We start from the raw sequence: 13,028 nt of genomic DNA on the forward strand, positions 1-13,028 counted from the left end.
CTGATTTAAAAACTTGTTTTGCGGATCGCACATCATTCAAAATCGGCATTTCTCCGCGGCCGCACAATTTTTTCTTTGTGGACCTCATTTGTCCATCGGGACGCAGGTTGCACACCCTTGACCTAATGTGATTTGTTTTTTTGTGTGCGATGACGTCTTGTGGCGGTTCCGATTTCGCGTTATACTTGAAGATAGCCGTATCTGTAAACCTACAGATTGTATACCCGTACTACTACTTTTTGGGGTTTGTGTCCATATATTTGAGGATCGCTCACTTGTTGAATGGTGGCGGCGAGCTAGGTTGTTAAAGGACCGAATTTTTGTTCGAGTACTGCAGCATTTTTGATTAGAATTTTTTTGGACAACTGTTAGAGTATCGAGTTTTTTTAGACAACTATATATTGACTACTACTATATCACTATATTTTTAGGGATATATTAGACATCTGTACCTTTTCTTTTATTGTGAAATCATAAGTGATTTCCTTAACAAATTCATATATATATATAAACTACATCCAACTATAGGTGAATACAATTTTATTAATATAACGTTTTATATCTGAATAAAGAGAATATTGCAAATAAAATACAACGAGAATACTTTACTTTCATTGATTCTATGATATGGTAAAAGTATTTAGCCCTCCTTAATTATAGGCAACTACATTTGTTTCATGTTAGTACTTCTCTTCAGCTAAGGAAAACCAGCAGATCATAAATTCATATTTTTCTGGTACCCATTATATATATAAGTTTGGCTTAGCCCGGATGACGTTTAATATAAATCACCCATCAACAACAAAGTAAATTTTCAAATTGAAATCAGTTGATGAGTCAGTTGACCGTACTTACAGCACCAGACCTAGAAACAAATTCCATAGAGCAAGAATGCAGTTCACAATCGATTCATAATATGAGTCAAATGACAAAGTTACAAATGCAGTTGATATAATGTTGAATAATAAAATTACATTTCGGATTAATATACTTTATTCAACAGTCTTACATATATATATGTACGTATAAATGAATTCGGTGCTCTCAAGGTAAATTGAACAATGTTTATAATCTTATCACATTGTCTAAAATATCCTAAACTTTGCGGATCAATTTGGCGAATCGGCAGATGGGATAAATGCTAATGCTCCATACGCTCCGCTTAGGCATTTATTTCTTGCATCGGCTTTTGCTATAAGTGGGTGAATAGTACTCTCGCTGTGATATGTTCCATCCTCTGTTACCGCGAAATCTGTTGGTGCCTGTCCAGCGAAGCTGGATTGTCCTATCTGTGCATTGGCGGCAGTTGCCTCCTCAGATGTTCCAAACATTGCCAGATTTATTTCCATTAGTGTGTAATAAGAGTAATTGCCATTAAACGCAGGTCGAACATGTAATTCCGTTCTGTCGAAGTCTCCATCATATAGAATACTTCTGTGAATATAATAAAATATTTTCTAGAATTGTCGGTTAAAACGAAACTTCATATATATATGTGTGTGTGTATGTGCGTTCTAAAATTTTGAAACTTTTTTCTGAATATAGATTAACAAACATCGTATCATCTGGAAATTTGTAGGTACCATGAAGCTTGCTCCAATTACAATACCGTAATTTATAATTAGATTGGCCTTCAACGCCAGTTTATTCTCAAATCTTAGTCTGAATTAAAAATATAGAAAAAGTCATCATTCTGTTAACTAGTGCAGTTACTTACGGGCACTTGTATTCAACACATGATAGCACTCCATGAACATAAGATGTTCGCTTGCCATATAGTTTACCGGCAGTCACCGAATGAGTTCCCCCAAAGCTCTCAATATCTACTTTTTCTTCGTCTGACGGAGAAGTGTTTCGTCTTTTTCTGTTTTTCCCTTCCGACACTATAGCAATCTGCCGTAAGTGAATATATCAATTTTATTCCCACGCGACATCGACAGTAATTCTAAACTAATAAATTACGCGGTTATTAAAATACTCATTTGTAAGACATTTGTATTTTTGTACTTCGTTTTATTGAATATCACTTTGAATATTTTTGAATCACAATTGAATATCAATAAAATATTTACCATTATTTTAGTTCAGTGCCAGCCTCAATATAACATATGTAATTTGGCGACAAACTTTCAATTTCAATTTTATTTGGAGAGATATCAAAATAATTAACGGGCAATACAATAATCGCAAACTATTATTAGAAAAACTACGAGTGATTTTGCGTATTCTTTGTATATTTGAATAACTAGCATTCACATCTATCGAATGTTAAATTGTACAAATTGGAAAATGATACACGAAATCATCTATGTATATTATCGTGAAACTAAGTGATAATAATAATGTTGAACATTTCATTAAGAAATATGAATGAAAATATTAAAAAATATATATAATTGGCAAGGTGCTAAATAGCCTGAACATATTCTTGTATGAGTCCTATTGATCATAGAAAATATAACACTTACAGCCATGTAACAAGCATGGAAACTGTTCATATCTGGCCACCATGCCAAAACATCGTTTATCGCAGGTTGTTCTTTAATTTTTTCTTCATTGAATGGAATTGTATTGATTTCCTCGTCTACTGGTAGTTCCCTTGATTGAAATTTAGCTATATTATGGAACGGTTATTACCAAAACATATGAGTAATTCGCATATGGCTCATTTGATTTTTCTAATGACGACTTCTAGGAATTTTCGAAAATGTAATTTTGCGAAGTTAATTGAATTGCATTTAGATACTTTCATATTTGTTTTGACTCGCAGAGTAAAGTATGCATGGCACGGTAATGCTTTGATATTGCATTACTTCAGATGTTTTATTGTCCTCTGAATCAGCGATGAGAATTAATTCGGAACGTATTTTCACTGGTTTTGGCAAGTTTTATTCTGATTTTTTAAAGTTTGTATAACATAAAATCGTGAATACTAAAATCGAATTGGAATGAGTTTTGGTGAATTATCCAAAGCTCACATGCACAATAGAATAGCTTTGTGTAAGTTTGGCTTTGTGTCATAAATGTCAACATATATCTATTGACGTCCTAGTCGCTATGTAACAGAAACAATCAATAAACCAAAAATAAGTATATCGTTAATGCCATTCTTTGAAGGATTGCTCCTTATATTTATTTCACCTGCTGAAGCCAAAATAAGCCTCATTGAATGCAGCATTGTAACATTCACTCCAGTCACTATAGATGGGTCCATTCGTGTTATCCACTATGTTTTGGCCGGTTGGTATTGTAATTGTAAAACTTGTTGTTTCATCGCTAGAATAAATATTTTAAATTGTCATTAATAATTTTGAAAACAATCTTTACAAACAAATGATATGAAAACATGATATACGTGAACTGCATGTAATATCTTTCAATAGCTATTTTGTATGAACCAAATAATATTATTTTTAAAATTGCATATAATATGTACAAATTATTTCCAAGCACTAATATAATAAAAAATTAATTTAAGTTTGGAGAACTTTCTATCAGTTTGACAGATTTTTTTTATTTTTTTTATATTTACCTGTACCCCAGAAGAGTTTGATCTGATGCAGAAACAGTTGTGGAAACTGTACAATATCCGTCAGCTTTAATTTAAAAAATAAAACAAATTTTTTTTTAAAGGCCTCACGCAAATTGTAGTCAAATGACATCAGCTTCATTGACATCAAATAACAGAGTTCGCTCTTTTGATTATCGTTTGCCGAAAAAACTTGAATCTATTTCTATTATAATATCAAAAGTGCAGAACAGTTGATAGCGATTTTCTCAAGTGCTCTTATGATCCAAATGACAATATGACTTGATAAAGTACTTGAAGTAGTAGAAGTCTATGATGATATTGAGAAAATGCATATAAGATGTTGCAGTTGAATGCAACACTGTGAATATACATGTATGCCAAAGATCGTAAATTAAAGTATGAACTTGATGATTTAAGAAAGTTTTAAAGGAAGCTTGTGATATTTCAATGATTTTTCAGAATATTATATTTTCACAGGGTTATCTTTTCTATCGCAGTTTTTTTACCATACCTGCAACTTTGACACTATTTAAAACAGTTGCATCACAAGGGACTGATACACATATTCCATTGTTGCCAGATTTTCTTCTTAGAAAATTCCTCCATCCCGGACTCCCAGTCGCACCAGTTCTAGCATATAGTGATGTAACATCTGCCCCGCTAACTTGGTTGTTTTCTGTTTGTGTTTGGCCCACAAATAGTCGCACTGAGTTGGATAAAAATATACAGTTTTGATTGTTTGTTTTACGACAAGGCAAACATAGAAATGCCTTTATGTTAATATATAAAACTTTATTTTTGACAAATATGCCACACAAAAAAATATATACTTTGTCGGAATGACAAGATGAGTAGATTGCATTGGATGTTATTTAGAGTTAGAATCCAAAAAATTATTCATAATTGGAAGTAAAGAAGTTTGATTTATAATTAAAAATTGTTAATTAAAAAAGTTGTAATTAAAAAAGTTACCTTTCATGTGACAATACGGAAATAATAGTTTGTCCAAATTCCAAATCCGTGTTAGATCAGTTACGTCAATACTTGCTGCTATAAAATCATTTCCTCCTCGTTTTTTTCTTCGCTTCGCAGTCGGGTCTGTGCTAGAAACCTTATTTAAAATAGACAAAGGACTGTAATGCCGTATAATTTGGAACTGTGAACCCGGGATTCTGAAATGTTAGATATTTTGGACACGAATTTGGCTAATGGGTGGTTTTGCTAGATTGTTGCAGTTAAAAATCTCTTTCATGTCTTTCTGGGACAATTGCTTCCACAGCAATAAAAAATAAAAATAAAATATCTTGAATTTTATCCGTCAACTTCAGATTCCGTCCTGATCTATATTTCAAACCCAAAATCTAGCTGTTCTACTTAAGTTAACAATTTATATATCATTGGTCTTCGTTTCAATTTAATTCGGCATTGATCTTTCATTTGTTTCATAATATATCGCTCACTTCATGTATTATTATATATCTAAATTTATTTTTATTGAATATTTATAAACTAACTTCTTTTTGTTTCTGTTAATGGGCTCACTACTTAGAATTAGATCATTCATACGACACCGCCCTATTTACTGGGATCTTCAAAATGGCTTCATCGCATGCAAACTAAGCAGGATATGATTGGGTTAGTTTTCCGTAATTGTATTATTTGTCCAGTCTTTTACTGTTATTCATCGTGTTTTATGTGTTATTCACTCACCGACATTGTTGGCCCTTGTTCCCAAAAACCTGTGGCATCGTTTAAACTCCACAAACTCAAACCCTGTGTTTGACCCAAGGTCAGACTGTTTGTTCTCAAATATATTTCAACCTGACAAAGTGAGCAATAAATAGAATGTTAAAATAAAATTAATTCATTTTCTTCATCCTTAACATTTTTGGACTCATGCCATACAATTTTTTTCTGATTAAACAATGGAAACCTGTGTTTTGACAATAAAACCTGTGTAACAATGACATGCACTTTTTTTAAATAATTGATTTGAGGTCGATTGAAAAATTAACATTTATTCAGGCCGTTCAAATAATCTGCTTTTGAAACTGTTGCTAATTGCTTATTTTAAAATTGATATATTACGGACTTAGACTAATTCAGTGCAAAAATTTATTTTATTTTGTGAATTCAGTGATACGAATTTTTGTACATACTTGACGTGCAGTCAGTGGATTTCCAGCGTCGTCCGTCAAATCAAACAACAACATTCCAAATGATGATAAAAAACCTGGTAACTGCTCTCCTTCTGTCAAAAGTTCTCCTGGGATTGAATTTTCGCTGTCAGTTTGCGTGGGATCAATGAATTTCAATGCAAGATGTACCTTCAGAATGAATTTTTCAAAAATAAAAACAGAAAGATTCGATGGAAATGTACTCAATATTATTTATAACTCGTTATGCTTATGATATATAATATATATCAGGAATAAAGATTTTTCATTTCAGTATCAAATCCTATTACTTATCGATCTTTAGATCCTCGCTTTCGTGAGATATCGCGTGTATCTAACAGACAGACAAACAAACAAACGAGAATATCAGTCGGAAACCGAAGACTTATCGATCGAAACTGCGGTTTCGATTTATGACTGTATAGTGACACCGCGTGTCCCATCACTAATTAATTAATAACTCGCTAATTATACGACATAAATCATCCAAAATCGATAGGCTTCTGGTCCGATATGATATGATGAATGCACATGCAAAATTTGGAGCAGATTCAACCACGCCTTCGTGAGATATCGCGTGCATCTAACAGACAAACAGACAGACAAACAGACAAATACCTATCAACATACTTACCGATCTTAAGATCGATAAGTAATTATGCGCAATGTTTTGTCCCATAAAACTCCTTATTCCTGGAATGTGATATAGTAACTGGTAATACTGGTAATGTGATAGTAACTGGTGTTATTAGTTGCAGCAGTATTATGGTACATGGAAAGTGCGGAAATCTGCAAATTTATTCACAACTGTTTATCGGGAAATGAGTATACATCATACCGGATATAGAGACTACCGAACAAACTAGTATGAACCACTCGTATAAAATACAATACAATCGTTTGTGAAGAATTGCCATTTTACTAAGGGATGGAGAGGGATTTCACAATGTACTAGATGAAAGTAATAAATTGTGTCCAGTATACTCAAGTTCTACTTATAATTACATCCTATAGCAAAGTATTCGGTATTTAAAATATCTCAATATTTTACTTACGTTTCCAGTGTACGGGGTCACACCGTCTTCCATAAAAAATGAGTTTGCGGGGAAAACAACTGACACGTCTTGATTGGTTCCTATTGATGGCACGGTGTGTCCGTCAGTTGAGATGAACATTATGGCATTAGGCTTCTTAATGGCGTCGATTGTCACAAAGTATACATTCGTTTCACTTACTGTATTAACAACCTGTCAAGAAAAATTCACCTGGTCATTGCACTGCATAATGATTACATGGTATATGCTTGCTATTGTTAGACTTTAACGATTACATGTTATAACCACACGTAACAATAACTAAATATTGTTTTTACCTTAACTTGTCTGTAAAACTTATGGATGTCATCCACCGCAGAAAATACTATCCGATCGCTGGACTGAGGTGTGCCAGTTTCGAATTGAAATTTTCCTTCAATATCTGCCCTTGCTACTTCAATATTGTTCATCTCTACTGCGAAATTACTACACATGGAACCAGTTGTGTCACAATTATTTATTCTGTAAATATTAGCAATGGATGAAACCAATATTCGAGATTTTCAATTTGTGACTTATTGAAGTATATATTTCGAATCAATTTGTATTTTCTACAAAATCATTTTTCAGTTCAAAGTTTAATATTCAGTATAAATTAAAATTATCATCCGGGAGTATATATATATTGAATACTTAAAGATAAAATAAAATATATTTCGTAGTCTAGTTGAAAAATTCAAAAATTCTCTTGTTTTAGATTCATTCGTTGTTATTAAATTTTTTTTCAACTTATTTTACATGCTTACGTTCCAGAAATAACAGTGATTGGCTCTTGGCAGGGCAAGCAAGTACATTTATCCACGACTGTAACTTCGATAGTTTGACCTAAATTGATTAAAAAAATGATCAAAAAAGAACGAAATTCAAACTAATCAATAAACTTTACAGCAACAGATGCCGAAGTTTGCATTTAGACTATGATTTACATGTTCTTTCTTACGACGGTTATGGACGCTCTAGTCTGGGTCAAATATAGTAGACGGATCAATCCTGTTATAAAACAATTATCATTTGGCATATCCCAAAATAACAGGTCGGAGTCGTGGTACACAACACAAAATTTGTTTTGGATACATTCTTGGAGCATCTTCGCTTTGAAACATAAATGTAGGAATATCGCCCAAAAATAGCCGAATCCATAATTCCATTCAAAAATATCTTTTGACTTTATGGAATTTGTTTCATAGGTAACAAAAATTGAAAATAGCGTGTCGTGGTTCCGTGATCACATCTCAGTGATCTGGTGGCCAGACTACCGGAACTGTAAAATATTTGATACAACTCCGTATTGGCATCTATTGCCATATATTTGAGCAAAGATTTTGGAGCAATAACAAACAAACAATCAAAATTGTTAAAGAGTGTAATAATTCTTCATGTTTTCGTTTTATTTCGGTTGCTTTCTATTAAAACAATTGGTTAGATCAAGTTGTACTATTGATAAATGAAGTAAAAGTGTTTGAATGATGAACAAAAATATGCTCTAACCTCCGCACGTGACATCTTTTTGTTTATGTACTGGTCCACAACATTTTCTCTCGTTACTGTAGCACGATATGCATTCCTGCAATGAGCATGAACCGTAATCAGTAGTGCAGCCAGCCTGTACTTCTCGTATATCTGGCGATGGTTGAACTGTGCATCCTTAAACATGGTTTTGTATATTATATCCGATTAGAACAAAGTTCTCTTGCTTTTACCATAAATGAAAATGAAATGGAAAAATATTTTGTAAAAAAATCTGTTTGATGAGTTGAATACGGGCTTGTTGCCAAATTTCAATCAAAACATATAGTTTTTCAAACAATTCATCTGCGGTGCAGCGGTCTGGATCAAATTCAATTTATATATTATATATTTATTTATTTAAATTTTATTTTCATTGTGACATAAGGTAAGGTCGACGGATTACTTTTAAATATTCAATATGATTAAGTCTAAACGATTGTCAAATAGCTTGAACCTTATAAAATATGAATTTGAGAGATTAGCAATGTTCAATGAAACTGTTGTAATCTAGTGTGCCGGAATTTATATTTAGCCGGCCATGTCTATTCCTATTTTTTACAGGGATATTCCTTACCCGTTCCGTAAACAATTTTCACCAAAAAGCTCAATAATACACAAAATATGATATTCATTCTTCTTCGGGGCGTAACTCAGTTTTCTCAAATTGTTTGCTCTTTCCTTTTTCCATCGGTTGATGGCGTACCTGTAGTATGAAGACAATATGCCTCTTCTGTATTTTTTATAGCTGCAAATGATCGTTAAAAGGAAAAGGAAATTCTTTCAGGATGTGATTCGCCATTCTATGAAAATTGTTAAATGCGTCGGAAAACATCCATTGGTTTTTGTTGTATGGCGGTTGCTTTATTTGCTGAAAGCATACCGTTGTATTTTTCCTTAGATCCTTGAATTTGTCGACACTTTTTACAGCATCTGCACATAACGAGCTGATATAACCGCTCTCCCTCCTCCTCGAAAAAGTAAGGACCGCCCAACTTCAAAAACTGCAACTTCAACCACATTGGTACACTCTCGCTTTGCACAGGACTTTCCTTCAGCCCTCTGGGCTTATTGACAAAACCAGATAACTTAAAATGAGCTTCGTCGCGGGTAATCAGAATATCAATAGTAATAGTATCCACATTTTCAGTTACAGATCTTCTATTAGTGATAAAATAAAGTAATTCACTTGTTGTTGAATTTTCCAGTAAACTTGAGGGCAAAATGACAGTTCATTGAAAACATAAATTTACTGCAACAGCATTGTCATAGTAGCCTCGCACAAACTATGAGACAAATTCTTTAAAAATGATCATATGCAGAGTAGAAGATATAATTGAAAGCAACAGAAGTCCCCTCTTTTATTACAAACCACTGTATTCGTAATAAGATAGTCTCGATTCAAAGTTCAAAAATTTTATTTTCTGTAAGGAAATAAATCGTGTAATTTTTACACTGTGTAATAATGATATGAAGCTTTTTTTTCACTCGTGCGAAATATCGAAAACGCATCTAATATACAGTCGTCTTAAAGCAATGAATACTAAACCAAACAACTTTTTATGTTCAAATTCATGTTTCCATTACCACAAATCATTTGCAGAAAAATCAACATAATATTTATGACAGGTTGTCCATTCCATACAGAAACTGAACGGATAGTAGCCTATACCTTGTGAAGATCAACGTTATTGAAGCCTAATGCTTAACTAACAGATACACGCGCCACAACAAGGAAACAAGCTGAACGTGTCAGTTGTGTTCCCTGTAAATTCAATATTTTAATGGATATGGAGTGTGAGTTGCATATACTTATCGCGTACCACAAATACTTTGTTGTAAGTCTCCAGTTATCAGTAGCAAAAAGCGTATACTGGTCATCATTTATTACTTAGAAGTGTTAAAAGTGTTATAAAGTTTAAAAAAAAAGCGCTGGATGCAAAAATAAAATTCAGATATGCACACCTTCTATTTTATATGCCAATGCCCATACTAATTTCCATGTGTCCGCTGTGCATGGCCGTTATAGAAACAAACAATTCTTAGAAGCATTCTTGTCAACGGTTCGTAGTAGCAAAACAATTGTCTTAGTATGGACTCATTTCCGATGAACAGTTATGAATAAATTTCCGATTTCCGCACAATTTCTTTGTACCGTGATATCGTTCTGACTACGAGCAATATATTACTCACCACTCGGTACTAATTCGTATTCAAACGTTTTGTCAATATATTCATTTAATGTAACAATCTTAAAAGAAACAGTCCATCGATTGGTTTCGCAACGTAACTCAAAGTATGAAATCTTTATTTAGACCAAAAACAATTGCCATCTACGTATCATAGGCTACTAGTCTAAAGCCGTATTTGGATAGAAAGTGCTTACCACGTAAAAATAAGTTCGCATCTCCTCACAGAGCTACGCGTTTAAAATTCAATGCAAGCTTTGTGTAGCTCACATTCATTATTATTTATCTTTCTGTTTTTTGGCTAGCCTTTGTTTAGTTTTCGTTAATACCGTTAGGATTTTTTAACCTTTGTTCAACCTTTTCTTCAAATTTTCAACCTCTTTATGACGATCCAAGGAATGACTAATTCATATGACCAAACATTTTTTAAATAAATTTCATAAAACCGTAGTTCCCAAAGTGGGCGTCGTTTCAATTTTCCTAGGGCGTCGCAAAATTTTTCTTTATTTGCGGAATTGTACCGGAATTGTCAAAATTCTCGTTATTTTCGTTTGAATCGCACTTGAGAACTAGAGATGACAATATATTAATTATTGTAACAATCAACCTTATCTATACTTGACGTCTCTAACGTCACGGGTCATTTAATGCTGTTTCAATTATGACATCACACACACTGGGTCAGCTTGAGCCTTGCATGTCATTAAATTCTAATTCTTTCATGAACATGGGCATATCGGGCGTCGTTGAGCGACGTTCAGCCTTTCGTCTACGCGTTGATTCGAAGGATTCAATATTGAAACCACGGTATTCTCTTCAGGCATAATTTAAATGACTCATTGCAAAAGAGGTCTTTCATTGAGACGTTCATAAGACGTTTTTCTCGGAGAGTCGCATTTTGTTCACATTTTTCGGAGGGCGTCACAATACCAAGAAGTTCGAGAACCACTGCCGTAAAAGGAAGTAGATGGCACACATTCATGCTCTTTTAAGGAGCATAATAAGATAAAATATGGAATATTGGAAGATAAAATGTACATAATTAAGAAATTTTATCAAAAGCTGTACAAAACGGGAGAAATGACTGCCGTATTATTTTGAATAGAACAGGGGTGTGCAACCTCTATTACAAGAGGGCCAGATACAAATAACTGGATGAAGCCGCGGGCCGCACCTTTATTTAAGATAGCCTTTATAGTAGTTGCAGACACAAAAAATTCTTTCTTGTTGTTATTAATCTTACGGCATTGTAAGGGTCCTAGCAGAAATGGTTGGTTAAAACGCATACATTTCTAAAGAAAACTGCTATTCAAATTTATTGTCACGCCGACTTTAAACGAATTCAGTGAGAAACACGTTTTTATAGCATTGTGTATTTTGCAACAGGATTTTGCCAACTAATTTTACTAATATGACAGTGGCACTCAGGTACTGGTATAGGCTTTGCGGCGCAATGAGATTGGAATTGCTCGCACGTAAATTAAAATCTAGTTTTGCGGACACACCATTCAAAATTGGCACTTCATCGCGAGCCGAACATTATTTTCTTGCGGGCCGCAGTTTGCACACCCCTGGAATAGAATACTAGAAGAAACGATAAAAGATGAAAGGGTGGTTGGTAATAAAAAAAGACAAATAAACGTCGAAGAAATCTGGGAAACGCTCAGATCATTCAAAGTAAACATGACAACAGGACTGGATAGACTTAATATTGAATCTTACAAAAAATTAAATGGAATATCATAAAGCAGTGATGTGCAAACTGCGACCCGTGTGCCAAATGAGGCCCGCAAGGAAAAATTGTGAGGCCCGCGAAATGAAGTTTAAATTTAGTTTGATCTGTTACATGCGAAGTTCAATCCAATCCCTTTTGCTTCGCAAATACTACTATACCTGAGTCCAATTTGTTATCTATACCTATGATGTTGCAATGTCCTATCAGCTAGCTTCTGTGAAGCAACATCGAGATTCGCAAAGCTATCACTTGCTAAGCAGCGAGCAAAAGAAAGTGTGGAACAGGAGCTAATAACAGTCAATTGAAGTTAGTTAACTTTCTCCGGGCCCCTTTATCTTTTAGCAGTGGGAAAAATCTGATATTTAGTGAAAGCAATACTTTTAGGTCATATATGATAAATTTTTAAAAATTTTCGACCTCCGACTCCCTGGGGGGATTTACCGGATGTTGCACTAGTGCAACTTGTGCCCGGAAGGGACTAATTGTAAGATATCACATGTATGTTTTTTTAATCTGCAATACTTTGTAACATGGCCAGTATATATACTACGATGGTTGAAAATATTAATGGGAGTGTCAAACTTATTCATGGCTCAATTCAAAACTCCAATAATGAATAAAAGGCGCATTAAAATGTAAACAAATCTTAATATAGATCATGTTTTTGCACTCTAGGTAGTTTCGCAAGTCAAAATATTTAGAAAATGCATATGAGTTGTCCCTTGACACTTTCGTTTACCTATTTCTGTAAAATTATTTTGAAACTTTGAATTTTCATATATATTAAAATGCAAG

The 13,028-nt window shown here is 33.6% G+C and overlaps 1 protein-coding gene and 1 long non-coding RNA gene across 3 annotated transcripts; both read right to left on the bottom strand.

Moving 5' to 3' along the window:
• Positions 1-690: 690 nt before the first annotated feature.
• On the bottom strand, positions 691-7,283 carry LOC120334596 (cartilage intermediate layer protein 1-like). 2 transcript variants are annotated; one of them, XM_078120630.1, is made up of 11 exons: positions 7,082-7,283; positions 6,765-6,956; positions 5,692-5,859; positions 5,243-5,353; positions 4,505-4,643; positions 4,044-4,238; positions 3,533-3,596; positions 3,142-3,276; positions 2,469-2,598; positions 1,718-1,893; positions 691-1,431 (listed from the first exon to the last, which is right to left on the bottom strand). In XM_078120630.1, exons 1-11 carry the CDS (start codon positions 7,235-7,237, stop codon positions 1,110-1,112), a joined length of 1,788 nt encoding a protein of 595 aa, XP_077976756.1. In that variant the 5' UTR covers positions 7,238-7,283; the 3' UTR covers positions 691-1,109. The 2 variants fall into 2 exon arrangements, with proteins under 2 accessions (XP_077976756.1, XP_039258035.2); XM_039402101.2 differs by having other exon boundaries at positions 691-1,434.
• A 231-nt stretch (positions 7,284-7,514) lies between these two features.
• On the bottom strand, positions 7,515-9,100 carry LOC144432467 (uncharacterized). The gene is made up of 3 exons (XR_013480709.1): positions 8,887-9,100; positions 8,292-8,447; positions 7,515-7,628 (listed from the first exon to the last, which is right to left on the bottom strand). It is a non-coding gene; the product is annotated as an uncharacterized LOC144432467 (long non-coding RNA).
• Positions 9,101-13,028: the final 3,928 nt, after the last annotated feature.

This window comes from Styela clava, chromosome 15 (assembly GCF_964204865.1).
Source record: "Styela clava chromosome 15, kaStyClav1.hap1.2, whole genome shotgun sequence".
NCBI lineage: Eukaryota > Metazoa > Chordata > Ascidiacea > Stolidobranchia > Styelidae > Styela > Styela clava.